Genomic DNA, 18,629 nt, shown 5'->3' with positions numbered 1-18,629 from the left:
TAACATGAACAAGTAACTCCATATGTAACATAAACCTCTTGTGTCTGATCCTTTTTAAGGCAACATAGTCTAATCTTTATGTGGACTTTAGTCCTCTACACTACAGAAGGGATTACAGACAGTATACAAAATATAAAGAGTCACCGTTACTTTACCAAGTACTTTGTTTGCTCCACATTTTGAAGACGGTCACACATTAAAGAAGTGCCAGAATAGAAACAATAAAAATTTGATATTTGATATTAGAAGAAACTTTTAACCTTATTTCTACCATTTACTGCTATTCTCGTTCAATGTATGCTTAACAGTTAAGTAAAGCCGTATCCTGTTTTTGTCCAGTAAAACTCGCCACCTGTAGGGGGAGCAGTTCTGTTGCCAACCAGGCTACTTAATGGTGGAGCAGCTTCTGAGCATGACTGAGCGTCTGTAGAGATCTTGGTTTCTATGCATTTGGTTTGCACGCGTCTGAACAGCGTCCCGCAGAAACTTTATGACGTTTGGCCAATATTTTATTTTATTTATTGCAGATTCAGACAGTTAAGAAGCTGTGACTTCACAAAATAAGTTGCACTGATGGTCCTAGAGCAACATTACTATGACACTGTAGCAACAACACCCACAGGAAGCCACACCGTAGGCCAACCTGTTACAATTATTCTTGTATGCATATGCTTTCATTAATCTTCTATTTCCTCCAAAATGCCCATTTGTTCCCTACAGTCTTGTTTTCTTCTGCTGTGCCTTCATTTAAGTCGCAGCAGGAGCCAGCCAGTGTTGTTATTGGTTCTTTCCTCATACAATGAAATCTCCTGTAAATTGCAGACTGCTGTATAAAGTGTTTCTGAATGCTGCATTCAGAGGAAGAAACCAAAATACATGGCAAACAAAAGCCGGTGACATCAGCACCTCCGACAGGCAGCTCCTGTCTTCAGACCTCCTTTTATAGAACAGCGACTTCACTTTCTGAGCTAAAATCAAACACTTCCATTTATGCTGCGTCTCTGCAGCTGAATAAAGCTTTCCAGCTGTCAGGAATCTGATGGAGATGAATGAGTGTGAAGGCTTTGCTGGAGATATTATAAACCGGATCCAGCACCAGAGCCAGTCTTTTACTTTTGCACTTCTGTAGACACGTGTGTTATTGTTGCATATCTGTGCATGAAAAGCATGCACGTTTCCTGCATCTCAGCTATGTGGCTGCGCGAGATTCCTTATTTAACCTGCTAAGCGAATAAAGACTCTACTCTATTATCAATGAGGCCTGCACAGTGAGACGAAATGAGAGGGAGATATTCCGAGAGAGAGAAAGCTTGAAGGCTGGAGGAGCCTCTCTGTGCTTTAATCGATACAACAGATTGAATAAACTCCACTCTGCGAGAGCTCATTCACTGATTAATCAAATCCAGTAAAAACCAAAGCGGCCTCCTCAGTGGTCAAACCCTCCAGTGTGAGCTTTGAAAACTCCCAACAAGCGCAATCAAAAGGTCAGCAACGCACCAAATCTGCTGAACAGTCTCGGCGATGTCAGCGAAACGCCCGCAGTGAAATGTAAACTTAAAGCGTATCTTTCATGCTTTAACGCCCTCCACGAGCAGCCTTTCAGCATCATTCAGATATTTCTCCTTCATTGCTCGCTCACAGCCTGTAACTGTGAAAGATTGCTAAAAACCGGGAGCCGGGAGGGGAGGCGTCAGCAGCCCCGAGGGTGGAAAAAAGATTTGAAAGCTGCTTGAAAATGTTGGCAAGGAGGATGAATGAAAAAAAGGATTCTGCTTTAGTTCAATAAATGCCACAAAACTGGACAGAAACTAAGTGTTTTCATTACAGCATTCGACTTCCCCTTTCAAATGTTTTCACTCATATCTAACGTTTGATGCCTCACTGTAATTTCCTTCAAAGCATCAGCCACGTAATTGCAATTTCTTATGAAGTTTAGAGGATAATTTGGTGCTAATTATAGTGGAAATTGAGACGCGTCACATTAATTAATCTGAATTAATTTCCAGCATAGCCTAGAGAGTCTACTGAGCAATTTGCTTCCGGTATAAAAATAAAATCTTACTTTGCAAAGTGACAAAGTGACAGCTATCACGTCAGGGCTGCAGTCGTTTAGCCTACAGTCATGTGAAAAGAAAGAGCTCTATCACGCAATACCATCTTATAAGTAAGTAAGTAAGTATACCCTCACTACTTCCACAGAAAGAAGCAGTCCGGTATTGCTGATCAAACCCTTCTTATTACCTGATCATCAGCATGTGTGAGCGTAGGCCTGCGCGATGTGACCAAATCCCGATATAAGACATTTATCTCCCCGACAACGCATGTCAGGACGATAAATGCATGAAGCTATACATTTTTAGGCACGAGTTGTAATGGCCGCCATTTTCTTTGAGAGTATTTATTACACGGCGTACTGCGGGGTAAAGCCTGTCCTAACGTTTGAGTCTGAGGTTTATTTTGAGCACCTGACGGCTTGCTTTTGCTCCTCATCCATAAACTCTCTCCGTACTCTTTCACATGACTCTTGGGTAGGCGGTACAAGAGGCTTGCCGTGTTTAGTCTGTGGTGGGGAAAGGTTTCCTGCATAATTTGCATTAGTACAGTTTTCTGGTCCGTGTCAGACTTTTTAATAACCAAACCATGTTCATGCTACATGTATAGATAGAGAGTACAGAGGCCCCTTGTTTAGGAATAAGGTCCTCGATTTGTTTTGACTCGTCCTTCTGTTTGTCACCATTTCAGTTAATTTTGAAAAAATCTCAGGATCTTCAGCTTTACTGCGAAAGATTAATGTGGAAAATAAACAAGTGGACGGTGGAGCCACATGCTGGGTTTACTGTCGTTGTTGTCGGCGCTTGTCTGTCCATAGTGTAGATATTTTAAATATAAGAGAAAGAGAGAACTTTAAGAAATTAATAAAGCCACTACAGTGACCATCAAAACCATGAAAAAATATTGCCGTAAACAGTTTGCGAAACAAACGATAGCGTGATAGGAAACGACAGACGTCGCCATGTGATACATATCGTTGTAGCGAACAGCCTTATGTGAGCACCTCTATGAAAGCAAACGTCAGACAGTTTGCTACTGTGAAGTATTCAGGTGTGTGTTGAAGACATCAGCAACAATCTTAGAGAAGCAAAAACATTTGAAGTCCATCATTCTGCACAGAGAAAGATTATTCCCAAGTGGAAAACATTCCTGACAGCTGCCAGTCCTTCCAGAGGGGACGTCCCCGCAAATTCACCCAAAGGTCAGACTGTGCAATGCTCAGAGGAACTGCAAAAACCCAGGAGCTTCATCTCAGACTCGGTGGGCCTCCGTTAATATGTCAAATGTTGAAGTTCATAACAGCACAAACACCTCATCCCATCTGTCAGGACAGGGGTGAGTCGACCGTGAACTCCTCTGTACACCAAAGTATCCTTGAGTCGAATGTGTGCTGTATCGTTAAAGGTGGTTCATTACAAGTAACGCGTTACTGTAATCCTATTACTTTTTTTCAAGTAACGAGTAATGTAAGGCAGTGGTCCCCTGGGCCACCGACCGGTACCGGTCCGTGAGTCGTTTGGTGCCGGGCCACGAGAGCTGAGGCTTGTGTGTGAAATGTTTATTTTTGTATCATTTTTTATCATTAACTCGGTTTCGCTGGGTCTGTTCTAGGGGCGGGTTTGGATTATCGATTTATCGATTAAAATCAATTCTGGCTTTGATAACGTGATATCGATTCATTAAAATCCTGAATCGATTTTTAAATATAAATTTATTTTGCCCAAAACGTTATACACAGCGCGGACCCGCGGATCAGAATCAGTGAGATGTCGCCTTTCTCACCCGACGGCACGGACACGGTCGGGGCTGAAAGCCGACAGCTCGCTGACTCTGATCCGTCGGCGGGTCCGCGCTTTGTGTTCACGCCCTTTTTGCGCTGATTCAGCAGGTTTTATCTCTCTCCAAACAATATTGAGCGAACCAGCAGCAAAAGAAGATCCAAACTACGCTTCACATAAACATCGTCATGAATTCACTCTGACTTTTGCTGTTTTGTTTCCACCACAATAAAATCACACTTCATGCACAGCTCTCTCTCTGTACTTCAAGAACAGTTTCCAGTCTAAAAATCTGTTTTCTGCATTATTCGCTTGCTTGTTACGCACACGTCTACCGTTGTTTACAGGCTGTCGGCCGCTGTTTTTTTTTCCTTTTACTTACTTCCGAAAAGTAAGTAAAAGGAAAAAAAAAACTTTTCTGCCATTCAACAGGCTTCTGAACAAATTTAAACTTTTTAAAATTATGCAAAATTGCAAAATGCTCAGCTGTGTCTGTAATCAAACCTCTGTAACTTTGCTCTGCTTCACGTCAGCAGCATCAGGTAATGTTCATGTGTTCATTAATGGTTTTCTTTTGTTTTTGATGTACTGCAGAATATTTTTATAAAATCCCAGAACAGGAAAACCTTCATGTTTTTCTGTTTTATCTTCAGCTACTTTGACACAAAGGCCTCTGCTGTGATGGTCACAGCTTTGATAAAGTCTCGCAGGTGTCAGCTTTCTTTTTATATCTATAAAAATATGGAAATGTACTGATGCATGATCTGAATTATAATATTTCTGACTGTCTGAGGCAAAATTTCCCCAATTCAAATTGAATCGTGGATCGAATCAATTCTAGAAATCGGTGACGATACCCAGCCCTGGTCTTTTCCTGTGTGGTTTTTTTTTTTTGGGTACTGGTTTTATTTTGTTGTATTTATCTGTGACACCTTAAAGGCCGGCCCCTGAAAACATTGTCGGACATAAACAGCTCCTTGGCACAAAAAAGGTTGGGGACCGCTGTAAGGGATTACTATTGCAAAAAAGTAATTAGATTACTGCTACTTTCTCGTAAGCACGCTGCGTTACTGCGTTACTAAACCGTCATGAGTTTGTTTGTGAGAGTGTCTCATGACAATGATGGTAACAGACGTGTGCAGATGGATAATATGGAGAGAGTACGACCGTGCAGCGTACTGCGTACTTTGAGTTTGACAAAAACAGCGTCCGCCAGGGCTGGACTGGGACAAAAACTCGGCCCGGGCATTTTGACTAGAGACCGGCCCCCCAGGTATTAAAGCCATAAAGCCTTTGAATGAAAACAAACGCTGTGGTGACAGTGATGTACAGTCTTGTTGGTATATGTATGATTTCTATACATTTTACATCAGATAAAAACTTTGGTTGTAAGATTCAGATAATTATTTAATAACAGCCAGACATTTTAAATGAGAATAAGAAAGAAAAGTATTTCTTTGTGCCCCCCTCTCCCTGTTAATGCCCTACCTGCCCCCCCTGGCAACACTTTGCTAGATCCACCCCTGCACAGTTACCAGCTGTCAGGTACTTAGAAAAGGATCCTGGTGTTATTTGTCTCTCAGAAACAGTTCATAACTTCAACTCATTCATGTCACCTAAAAGGTAAACCTGTTTCTCCATCACCTGTTCAGCTCTGATGATTCAGTAAGGACATCTCCTGGTTTCATCTTCATGTTTCCCTCTCACCACATATCCAAACCATATCATGACCAGCAGGTTTACAGCTGTGGCTCCAGCAAACATCAGCTGATACTAGAAATTAATATTAAATATATTCTAACAACAGCTGATCAAGCTTAAACGTGCTGCTGTTGCTTAATGTGACCGCTGCTGGTTTCCTGTTTCTGGCACAAAGTGGGAGATAAACAAGCAAGAGAGAAAAGCTGATCAGCTGATCATTGATCAGTTTCATAGCAGCAGGAGAGGGAGGGGGGAGAATGAGAGAAGAGGCAGCTGTGCAGCGTAATGGCAGAATAACTTCAGCTTTGTGTCTTTGTTCAGAAGGGTTAAAGAAATCTGAGCTGGCAGCAATCACTTCAGAGTGTCGGGTCAGGACACTTGCAAATGTTCAGATGTGAGAGGAACAAACAGGCAGAGTCCAGGAATAAAGTTGTCATTCTTTGTATTTTCAATTGAGAATGTGTCCGCAGCTGGGCGAGATAGAGTGTGTGTGTGTATGTGTGGTTTCTGCAGACAAAGCATAATGATACAAATCAATTAGGAATCAAATTACATAATAAACATAAAGATATAACTGAGGTGTACTCAAGTACAGCATATAGCTAAATAAGCTGACATTATACTTCAACCTGGTTACATAAACTTAAAGTCAGACATTATGCATCAACACACCGCATACAACTATGCACTGAAGGCAACTTTACATCGGTTTATCATCTGTTACACAGAGCACAGAATCAACAACACGATAACAACGAATCTCTCTGCTAGAAGCTAATTAGCAAACAAATCTGTTATGCTAGCGAACTGCCACTTGTACATAACGTCACTTAAACAGAAGCAGAAACTGCTGGTAAGTCATCAAATACACTCATGGCTGAACACCAACATAACTGAGTGAAGTAAAACATTAACTTACGGTCTTATGAACGCACACACTGTCCGTTGTTCAGCTGCCGTTTGTCTCTGAACTAAAGTTGCGGACATGCACCCCGATGGTGCATTCAGGGGGCATAGGAAATCCCATACACAAACCTAACCCTTTTGTACAGCCGCCCCCAAATTTGGTGTACAAATTTGACCTCGATGGAATGTCCTCTGCACCTAAGCAGAATCCTGGGGTAGAACAGGCAACCTGATGAGCCGTGCCACCGGGCGAGTGTAAGTTAGGTCCTTTACTTGAACGACTGCAGCTCTGACACGATCATCGGCCCCCGGTAAGATAGTTTTCACGGTTCCTACTTGCCAGAGCGCTCGTGGGGTCTGCTGATCAACAATGAGAACCACAGATCCAACTGCAATGTTGTCTGTGTCCTTGTGCCATTTCTGCCGTGGTTGCAAGGTGGGAATAAAATGCCGTATGAAGTGCTTCCAGAATTGGTCAGCCAGGACTTGAGTGTGTCTCCATCTCTTACGACTGAGCAGCTCGGATTCTGGATAGAACACTTGGGGTAGAGAGCAATCTGGCCGCCCCATCAACAAAGAGTAGGGCGTGATGGGATCTGGGTCTGCGATGTCTGAAGAAACATAACCCAAAGGCCTGGAGTTGAGTATACTCTCCACCTCAAGCAGGACAGTCCTCAGCACTTCCTCTGACACTATCTGCGCTCCCAACGTGGTGCGCAGAGCGGTTTTCACAGATCGCACCTCTCTCTCCCAAGACCCTCCAAAGTGTGGAGCACTAGGGGGATTGAAACAGAATCGGATCTGTTCTGCTGCCAGTTGCTGTCTAAGATCTGGCGTTAGGGCGATGAATGCTTCTTGTAGTTCCTTACTTGCACCTCGAAAGTTAGTACCCTGGTCCGAACGGAGTTCAAACGGCTTCCCTCTACGGGCTATGAACCGTCTGAGTGACATCAAGAAGGAGTCAACATCCATGTTTACCAGCAGATCCAGGTGAACTGCTCGAGTAGTAAGACACTTGAAAAGGATGCCCCACCTCTTTTCTGTGCGCCGACCCACTTTAATGAGCATAGGGCCGAAGCAGTCCATTCCAGTCGAATAGAAAGCAGGTCGGAAGAGCCTCAAACTTGAGGGTGGCAAATCTGCCATTTTCGGGACCTCTGGTTGACCTCTCCACTTCTTGCATTCGGGACAGTAATGCTGATGTCTTCTGACTGCTTCTCTCCCCCTTAAGATCCAGTATTTCCAGCGCAACTCAGCGAAAACACGTTCAGCTCCCGGGTGGTTGAGCTTATTGTCACATCGCTGGATTAGAAGCTTCGTAACTGGGTGAGCAGGCTCTAGAAGTACAGGGTGTAGTACCTCAGGGCTCAGGCCTTCGCATCTGCGGAGTCGACCTCCAACTCTAATCAAGTCAGAAGCCTTGTCATACTCAGGAGCGAGGGTAATTAGCCTGCTACTGGATGGAATCAGCTTCTCTGATTTAAGTAATGTGAATTCTCTCGGGAAGCTCTCCATCTGAGAATGTCTAAGCAGGGCCAGCTCTGCCCTTTTAAAGTCATCAGCATCAGGGTGACTGGTGTCATTAGCCGCCCTGTGCATCAATCGAGCAGTGGCTTTCAGGAGTTCCTCATATGTGCTGAACTGTTTGATGTCAGGTATCGCTGGACTAGCGGATCCAGTAAGCAGACCACAGAACACTGGCTTCTTCAGCTCCTCCACTTCCTCCTTAGCTTCTCCCACCGGTGCTTGTGGCCAAAGGCTGGGTGGCAGCTGAAGAAATGGTGGCCCCCGGCTCCAGCGATTCGCACCAGCAAGCTGAGCCACAGTTTTCCCTCTTGTGATATCGTCTGCTGGATTGGTTCCTGAGTCCACGTACCGCCAAGATGCTGCAGCAGAGAGTTCTTGTACCTCTGCAACTCTGGTTCCCACAAAGACTTTATATCTGCATGAATCTGAATGGAGCCAGTTAAGCACTGTGGTCGAGTCTGTCCAGAACACCACATCTTGGATGTCAAGGGTCAGTTCTTTCTTCAGAACAGAAGCCAGCTGTGCTCCTGTAAGGGCTCCACACAACTCTAGCCTTGGAATTGAGAGTTGCTTCTTGGGTGCAACTCTCGACCTCGCAGCCAAGAAAGCCACCTGGACCTTTCCTTCTCCTTGGTCGGTCCGTAGATATGCCACAGACCCATAGGCACGCTCAGAGGCATCACAGAACACATGAAGGCTTCGATGGCTGTGACTACAATCCGAGCGTGAGTCAGTGTAGCATCTCGGCAGCGTTATCTGTGAGAGCTGGCTGAGTTCACTTTCCCACAAACGCCAGGCGTGGAGCAGATTCTCAGGTAAGTGAGGATCATCCCATCCTCTTTTCTTGTCCCAGAGGTGTTGCACGATGACCTTTGCCCTGGTTGTATATGGAATAAGAAACCCGAGAGGATCATACTGCTGGGCGAGCAGCCGATAAATGTTGCGCATTGTTGGCTCTGAACTGATGCTCTGCTGATGCTTGTACCGGAGTGCATCAGTCTTACAGTGCCATACGAGTCCTAGAGTGCGCTCTTGCGGATCAGCTGACTCCTGGGAGAGCCAGAGAACGCTACCCTCTGACTGGGATTCAACTGGTAGGTGGCTGATGACCGTGTGGACATTGCTAGCCCATTGTCGTAGTTCAAATCCACCCTCCAAGAGGAGAGACTGCAGGCGATCCACCAACTCCTTGGCTTGGCCTTCTGATGGGAGGCTCTGCAAACAGTTGTCAACACCTCAACTCTGTCCGACCTTGTTCTCCCAACTGGTGTAACATACCGACTAGCGCACGGACTTGTAGTGCAAAAGACTTGAAGGCTCTGATGTCACCACTCCTAATGTTGGGTCCATCCATCAGTTTGGTAATCCTTTTTAAGGCCAGATGTTGAGGTTGCCCATACATTTCTGTAAGTGCTCTCATGGTGTCAGCAAATGGGAATGGACTGTTACTGTATGAGTCAGCTACAAGTAGTGCATCTTCACACTTAAGGTGATCTGTCAAGATTTGGAACTTGAAGTGTTCAGGAGCATCAAGTGGAAGTATGTTATCTAGAGCTAGCTTTAATCTTGCAAACTCACGTGGGTCCTCGTGCACAAGGTCGGGGATCGTTGGTTGAGGTCCACGATAAGTCTCTATCGGTTGGGCTCTGCTGAGAGAGAGTGGTGTCTGAGGGCACCCACCTGGTTGCAGGCGATCGGTTGGACACTGTCGGCGGTCATCTGGATAGTTACCACAGCGCCTGTACGGATAACTCGAATCCTGATACCCATATCCATAAGGAGAACGATAGTGACTGTCAGGGCAGCTTGGGTGACCAGGGGTAGGATGCCTGTCATCTTGTCTGTAGTATGGATCATCTTCATAGCAGGCCCCTAGCCTTGGCAATCTAGGAGGAGTGGCAGGCTGACTGCAGTTCCCGTGGCGACGAGCATACACCTCGTCAACCCTTCTTTGGCCTGCATGATACGGTGACCGTCCCCTTGCTGCTGACGCTTGAAGTGGAGAGGGCCTCTCACCTGGTGTCATTGGTGAAAGAAAATCTTGAGATTCAGGGCATGAGTCGACTGAAGGTGATGGTGACTGTGCGCTGCGCTCCCTGTCAAGATCTGCGTCATTTAGACTGTGGGTGAGCTCCTCAATCAGGCCATGCTGGCTGTCCTTTGGATGTTGAGACTCATCCCCAAATGGCACCTGTGGAGCACTTTCAGGCTGATGTGGGCTCTTCTGACCTTTGATTGGCACCAGCTTACTAGTGTGGGCAGGTGTGGTTGACGTCCCATCCTCAGACCGTGATGTGGCATGCTGTGGAGCTAGTACAGGTGAGCTAGAGATCAATTCTGTCAGGCGTTGCACACCTAGTCGGAGTTGATTGTGTTCCTCTTTCATTTGATGAATATATTGGAGAATTTCAGGATGAGTAGAATGCTTGCCCTGATCATCATGTGAGAGATGCTGGTAAGTCATCAAATACACTCATGGCTGAACACCAACATAACTGAGTGAAGTAAAACATTAACTTACGGTCTTATGAACGCACACACTGTCCGTTGTTCAGCTGCCGTTTGTCTCTGAACTAAAGTTGCGGACATGCACCCCGATGGTGCATTCAGGGGGCATAGGAAATCCCATACACAAACCTAACCCTTTTGTACAGTCTTTTTCCAAACTGTTTTCCTTTTCAGCTCAAAACGAAACGCGTAATATTTTCTCTGAATGAGGGACCATTCCATTTTTTAAGGAGCCGTTGGCAACTCTACTAACGAACCTTATTAATAAAATAAAGCTCACTATCAGTAACATCATAGCACCACCCAGCTGTATAGAAACTCCGTCATGCTAGCTAGCACGCAGTACGAGTTATTGTAACTGACTGTAAAAAGCACAACGAAAATAAACTCCACCTAAACTTCAAATCTGAGCAAGCACCGAGCACGCTGCCACGGGAATGTGACATTCACAGAGAAACCACCGGCTCCCCCCACGGACATGACTGCTGTGGCACCGGGCAAACCTCCACCCGCCCCACTCCTGCTAAACAGGTGAAAAAAGAATTAAGAACGACCGGAGTCAGTGCTGCTGAGTCTTTGATTTTATTTTTTGGCTTATTCTTTTATATGAAAAAGCTTTTTTTTTGTTTTATTGGCAAATACAGGACATTGGGCTGTGATCAAATTCAGCGTGCAATACATCAATGAATTACCCAGATTATTTAGCTCGTAACACTTGTTAAAGTAGTCATTCCTACCTGTCTGTATTTGTATAAACAGTTTCTAGTAGTTTTCCTTTCATTATTTCTGGTGGGAATGTTTAAATATGCATTTGTCATCATCTTCAGCATTGTTGTCACTGTTCGTCTGCAAAGTTATGACTCAGTGATTAGACGTCTGAAGGTTTTCCAACAGAAACTTGGCTGTGGGATTGAGGAGGAAGTGCAGCCTCGCTTGCATGACTCCAGCATGACAGAGATATGACGCCAAAGCCCAGGTGTTCCTTTACTGAACACCAAGCGCACACTCACCAACACATATGACGTAGCTAACTGTAACCCAGAGTAATTTCCTGCACTAATTTCCTGCCATTGAACGCATCACAAATAAATGACTCCAACCACATGACTTTGCTTCTTTTTTTAATTTTATTTTTTTCTCTGTGTTTTACTTGCATCTATTTGAAAGAGTGAGAGTAAACACAAAGCATTAATTTTATATACTGGAATATGCAGAACATACGTTTAAATGCTAAACAATTTCTTCAAGTCAGAGACTGTTGCATATAATTTCATTTTTGCTTAATGCGATGTGTACTATTTTAATAGATTAAAACTAATAAAATGATTTTTAGATTTTATATGATGGATTATGCAGAAAAAATAGAATTGGGCTGAAAGGCCTATTGCTTTATTACGTATTCATTTTGTTTTTCAAAAGTAACTAAGTAACTAATTACTTTTTAAAATACGTAATCAGTAAAGGAACAGGATTACTTTTTTGGAGAAGTAATCAGTAAGTAGTAAGTAATTACTTTTTAAACCTGAGCAACACTGCTCCCAATCCCCGCTGTGCACCGCGCTGCCTGCACACGTTTGGCTGATCTTCATTACCTTTTATAAGTTTTCAAATAGGAATGCTACAGCTGTGCAGCATGTGCAATAGATGCTGTTATAACAGTAGGATGGCATGCATTGGACTCCTTGCTGCTACTGGTGTTCCAGTTGTGTGGTTTCTCCAGTTAAAATATATGAAGGGTAATAAGAACATAAAACTTCATCTTTGAACCATTATTAAAGTTTGCTCAGATGTTTTTTTAGTGTAACCTCTGCTCTGTGCCGCTGCTGAAACAAGCAGGGTGTCTCCTGCTTTACACAAGGTCTTAATTTACCCACGATGCCTTGAGAACGAGCACAGGTTAATTTCGTTCTATCAATCATTTCCACACAGGAGGCGTCACCTCGTTGAAACGATCAATACAGAACATCCAGCAGACGGAACGAGTTTGTTGCAGCTCTGTGTGCATCAGCAGACACGTCTGAGTGTGTTAATTGCTTTCAAAGTGAGACTACACGCACGCAGACACACACACACACGCACACACACAGCCTCTCTGCTTTTACAGCCAGCGTGGGCGTCTTAAGAGAAAGTCAGTAGTAACTTCAGTTTTAGTCAAAAATGAGACGGGATGACATTTGTGAGAGCTTGTTTTAGAGACAACGGAGGAGCTAATGGCGTGACTTCTTACTCAGTCTCTCAAAGCTCACATCACAATAAAAAAAGACAACATTTACAAACAAGGCGAGCAGCAGCAACAGTAAAAAAGTAGGGCAGCTTTTTGCCTTCAGTGGTTCTCAGAGTTACGGGACAAAATGTAATTAATCTAACACCACGTTCAGCAGAACAAATCACTGACACATGAAAACATTTTATTATATTCTGTGAAACACTCTGAGGTTAGTGGTTGACCATTACGAGGAAACAAACTGGTAGGAAACAGCAGCAGCTTCCTGCTTTTAAAGTCAAATTTTTACTGACCCCTCCTTCCGCCCTCGTCGACTTGTGAATACAAAACAGCCGCAGAATTGTTAATATCAGGAAAACGATTCTTGCTATTGGTATTTACATTAAAAGCGAACAATTATCTGTTTCCTTATTGCATACATGATGATGTAATTTCAGATATACGGGTAAACAAATCTAAAGCTTCAAGATTTTAAGTTCCTTTTTCAATAGTAGTCAACGTGAGCAGGGTAGCAGATCAGAAATCACTGGGTGCTGCCCCTCTGGAGGTTTCCAGAAGCTGGCCAATCAGAAGAAAACCTCCCCGGGGGTTGCTTAAAAAGAAAGGAGCTAAAAAGTCTTTTCAGTTTTAGAGATGACTTGAGGGGCAACACAAAGGGCCCGTACAAGTTGAGACTAAGGGTTTCTTTTTAGAGCTGTGACTGATGAAAAATAAAAATGGCTCTGCCATTGCTACTGCCTCTCATCATGGATTTAATTCCACACAATCAAGGAAAAGGAAAAAGCCTGTTTTTGCACACTGCCTTACCTTGTAGACCTGCCCATAGGTGCCATTCCCAACCAGTTCGACCAGCTCAAAGATACCAGCTGGGTCCTGGGTGTGAAAGAGAGACAGGAGAGTGGGAGGTAGAGGTTAAAGAGGGAAGAGAAGGAACAAAAAGCACAACGTTATTCAGGAGAACTTAACTGTGGTTCACAGCTGAGCAGGACAGAAGAAGGATGAAGCCATTCAAAGTGGAATCTGACCTTCATGCATGCACTCATTAAAAGGGTGACTGAGCAATGCATACCTGTGGTATTACCCTGTAAAAAGCCTCCCACTGTCACCACACTGTTATTAGTCCTTCAGTAGATAACCTCTGCATTACTCTTACAGACTCGATTCATTCGGCAGAGCCAGATATGCCTCTTATTCACCAGAATCTCACTTTGCGATCTCTCATCTTGCCACAGAAAAGTTAGATTATAGTTTCGGGTGGACTGTGTGGAAAAAGCACACATTATTCAGATCTATTCCTGTTAATGTCACGTTTTACTGCTTCCTGAATACTGGAAACCTAACATTGCCACTGAACACCTTAATCAATTCATTCAGTACACCACACTGATGGTTAAATCTACCATTAATGGGAAACGTACGTTGATAAAGAACTTCAAAATACCTGACCAAGATGGCAGCCAAGTGGAAGGACTTGCTCCTAGAAGTGTAATAGTTTGAAAGAGCTTCGTGATGGAAACATTAAGGGGAGCACCCTCAGCTGAGCTGTTCACTCAAAACTATTTCCTTTCTATGGAACTAAAAGAAGCACACAGCTGACTAACACCATGGTTCAGGCAAAGGCAAGACAAACCTCTCACCACTTCCTTCTGCACAGTGATCCGACTGTCAGGTGGAGTTCTGAAGAAAAAGTAGTTCCTGCGGACATTTTGAAAAAAGAGATTCTTTGGGTGCCACAGGAGCCGTTTCCACTGCAGTCAGGAGACAGAGAGCGTCTCCAAAACTGGGCACACCAAATCAATGCAGACGGGTCAAATCAGCCCAGAGAAAACCGTGCATTTGGTTTTAAATCTTCCCTTGAAATGTAAAAAAATGTGTTTATTTCTTATTATAACGCAACTACTAACACATGGTACACATACAGGTACAACCCACACAGGTCAAATCCCACCCACATATAAACACACACACAAGATAATCTTATATTCAGGTTTATTCAAATTCAGCAAACCTCCCAAAACACACACGTCGATCTTTAAGCATACCTGAGTGGTGCGTGTTTGGTATTAGCACACCTGCGTGTGCGTGCATGCGTGTCTGTGTGTGTTGGTGTACAGTAGGCCACAGGAGAGCGTTGGGACTGTTACAGCAGAGCCTCCTGAAGGGGATTAGCTTAAAAAGCAGTGTTCCTTTTCAGTCAAGGTCAAACAGAAGCACATCTAATCCTGGAGGAACGAGCCTAGCGTGCATCCACACACACCTGTGCACAGCTTTTACCAGCCGTGAGACCACACATGTATGACAAACACCTGACGTGAAGAAGAAATTTGGATGGCAAATGAGGGGAAAAGCTACAGAAACAAAGGTCTGCATTTAACCTGAGGGGCGGCTAATGAGATTTCACACTGACATGTAAAACACAAGTTTGCATCCACAAGCAGTCTGCAGCTGGGGACCAGCATTTTCCACAACAGAGTCATCGCTACACCTCCTGCACATATTTGAGGAAACTCATGAGCTGTGCACCAGAAATATTCCTTTTACCTCTAATTAATCCTCTCAGGATTCGAGGTTTTCCTTCGCTAACCCCTTCTTTAAACTGTAGCCTGTTACACTGGAGCACTGCGTACACGAGCTGAGTGCCGCTGCAGCTCTGTGAACGCAAAACGATGCAGCAGGGCCGAGACCATTGTCTGCCACAGGTATCATCTCCACTTCTGCAAATTCAACAGTGCAGCAAAACCACAGTGGAAACCCAAAAGAACAACGTGAATAAGCTGTCATTGTTCTCATTCCTTTGTAAGACATCACTCTGCTCACTCATTGGCTGAGAAAAACATCTTTGGAACATATAGACGCTCACGCTGGGTGTAAACAAACCTCTAGCTAAGACAAACCGGTTCAGCCTCAAGCTACAGGTTTTTCTGCATAAATCGAGTCATTTTGACGAACATTTCTAGGGATCTCAGGTTAATCCAAACTACTGGATTAAACAGCGTCAGTGTTCCACGTCTACTTTTGGGCATAACCACTGAACTTTGGGACTTCTTCTCAAAAGCTGAGCGGCTAAGCGGATACTGCTGAGACACCAGAGGAGACGGCACTGACTGTCTTATAAAGAATGAGTGGATTACTAAATGATTCAACTGGGCTCAAGACTCAAGGGGTCAGGAGGCCTGTGGGCTTCAGCTGCAAAATGTCAAACACACTCAGTACAACAAAGAAACACAAAACAACCAGGAAGAGACTCAAAGGGATCATAAACAGACAAAAACAACCAAAGAGAGACACAAAACGACCACAAAGCTTCTCAAGAATACCAAGAAGAATAAAAAAAAACACCAAGAAATTTAAAATAACCACGAGGAGACTCAAAATGATCACAAAGAAACACAAAATAGCCACAGAGACCCACAGAGACGATGGAGATAAAAAGCAGCGCTGTGCGTTTTGTGTCTCCTTCCATCTGCAGGATGATTTTTGGACCTTTGCTGCCTGATCTCAGGGGCTGTGGTCTCTGAAACATCCACGACTGCACTGTTTCATGAACACCACGATGCTGCCTGCAGCCGATGCACAGCTGTGATTTTGACCGCGCTCCTTTCGGTTGACACGATCCCCTTTCATTCAAATGTCCCCGACCGTCTCACCTGTCCTGTTTCCGCCAGCCGGCGTCAAATCTACAAAGCCACCCTCCACCTCACCCTCCTGACTCAGCCCCATTTCAGGCAGGCGACTGTAAAATAATGGAATGTGACAGACGCCAAGGTTACGTCCCCATGTGAGCCTCAAACAGCTATTAATACAACATCTGACCGGAGCTATCAGAGGAGCTTAACCCCAGCCTGAGCATCCAGGAGGAGGAAGCAGGTTTGCCTATAGGAGGAGGGGATCACACAAGATCATTTGGGACTCTGCAGAAACAGGAAGTGTGCTAGTGTGAGTGTGCTTGCGACAGGCTTTGCGTCACGCAACCCCCCCCCCCCCCCCCCCCCCCCCCCCCCCACAGCTCTATCTGCTGCGTCCTGGGTGACCTAATTTCAGCTACTCATGGAGGCTGCAAAGGATTTTTACAAGAAAACACACACAGACTCCTCTGTCTTTATTTATCCCAGCGATGTGCGTGTCTGTGCGTGCGCCTTTTACAGATACAAAGACACACAGGCTTGCAGTCCCACCCGGTCGATCATGTCCAGACTTGATCGTTACTCTGCAGGTACATCTGTGTTGCATAAGCGTCGAAGAAAGGGGAGCTGTGCCTCACACACACACACGCACACACACGCACACACACACACACACACACACACACACACACTGAATTAAAAAATAAGAAAGTTTATACAAATGTGATTCTATCATTAGTTTTCCTCTCACACACACACTCTCACATTCCTGCACTGTCTCCTTCTGCACATCTCACATCCTGGCGGGGGCGCGCGCACGTGCACGCACATAACCCCTTGCACACAGTGCACGCTGCTGCTGCTGCTGTCGCCACAACATCGCGAAATGGCGGAACTCGCTCCTGTTGCGGTTATCGTCGCTATTATTCACGGTGTGTGTGTGAGTGTGTGTGTGTGTTAGAGTGAGAAACCTAGAGCAAAACGCGCGTGCACGAGTGAAGCAAGTGAGCGCGTGCACCACAAGCCTCCGTATCTGTGTGTGCTGTGAAAGTGTCAATGAGCAGGCAGCTTAACATCTGCCCCACATACCACAGACACAGCAGCCTCTACTTGCTGCCGTGCGCACGCGCAGGTGTGTGTGCGTACGGGGTTGGTGCACGCACACAGCTCGGAGCGTCGTTACATCGCGTCCCAATTGTTTAGAATAAATAAAAAAGGAACAAACAACAACAGGAGGCTGCCTGAGCCCACACTCTGATATCCGATGTGATTTCCTCAATCACGAGCATCACAGCCCCCCCGCATACAGCACAGTGTAACTCGTGTGCACGCGCAAGCACGGCAGAAGCAAGAAAGGAGAGGAAGGCACAGAGACGCATCCATAACCGGTGAGGATGGAGAGGAGAAGAAGGAGAAAAGGAGGAGGGGGCACAGGTGTTCGGCTAACTCACACGCACGCGCACAGGCACAGACAGCTCATCACACACGCAGGGACACATTTACCCGTAGTGCAGACAGGTCTATCTCGTCCAGACTCCGTGCCGGGGAGTCGCTCGCCATGGTTCTCTCGGTAGACACGGGACTCAAGATGGAAGCTTCCCCAACGACCATCGACCGAGAGGTGCAGAGCGGCGGGGAGGAACACGCTCACACTCCCGTGCAGTAAACAAACCCCCCACCCACCCCTACAGAAAAAAAATCCTCGGAAAGATCCCGGTGCAGGCGATGCTTCAGCCCGAGAGGAGCAACGAGCGCTCCGGCAGGGCAGAGGAGCCGGAGGAGGAGGGAGGCGGGCGATGTTCGCGGAGCTCCAGGTGCTGCTACATGCTGCTCGCTCTGCGCCGTGGATCCTCTGCTACATGCCTCCACCTCGACACCCCCGCCCCCCCTAGATCCGGACAGTAGAAAGAGGAGAAGACGCGCGCGGACGGAGAAGAGCGCACAGCAGCCGAGGCGCGCGAGGACAGCGTCCGTGCGTCCGTGTGCGAGGCGGAGCAGCAGTGCGCTTCCCGGGAGTGGCCTGACGAGAGAAGGCTGCGCTACTCACAGAGACGCCCACAATGACACACACACACACACACACACACACACACACACACACACACACACACACACACACACACACACACACACACACACACCTTCAGTGCAAAGGTGAAAAGAAGACACATTGACACAGCTGACTGTTCCTGTATTATTTTAGCGCTAATCAGCTCAGACACAAGAAAAACCCTCAAGCGTTAAATGTCAGCACACACAGGAGGGGCCCTGCCCTTTTGTGTGTCCGCTGCCAGAGCGGCTTTCATAGAG

At 45.6% G+C, this 18,629-nt stretch overlaps 1 protein-coding gene across 1 annotated transcript in view; it reads right to left on the bottom strand.

Annotated features, from left to right (window-relative positions):
- Positions 1–18,359, bottom strand: part of tnikb (TRAF2 and NCK interacting kinase b) — a 71,830-nt gene extending 53,471 nt beyond the window's left edge. Inside the window, exons 1-2 of the mRNA XM_080864441.1 lie at positions 17,823–18,359; positions 13,504–13,569 (exon numbers count right to left, since the gene is read on the bottom strand). Of these exons, the coding sequence (XP_080720567.1) occupies positions 13,504–13,569; positions 17,823–17,930 (174 nt within the window). The 5' untranslated portion in view covers positions 17,931–18,359. The remainder of the gene's footprint in view (positions 1–13,503; positions 13,570–17,822) is intronic.
- Positions 18,360–18,629: the final 270 nt, after the last annotated feature.

The sequence above is a fragment of the Rhamphochromis sp. 'chilingali' genome, assembly GCF_963969265.1.
Source record: "Rhamphochromis sp. 'chilingali' genome assembly, chromosome: 18".
Lineage (NCBI taxonomy): Eukaryota > Metazoa > Chordata > Actinopteri > Cichliformes > Cichlidae > Rhamphochromis > Rhamphochromis sp. 'chilingali'.
Note: the sequence above shows the minus strand (reverse complement) of the source record. Positions and strands in the feature narration are given on the sequence as shown.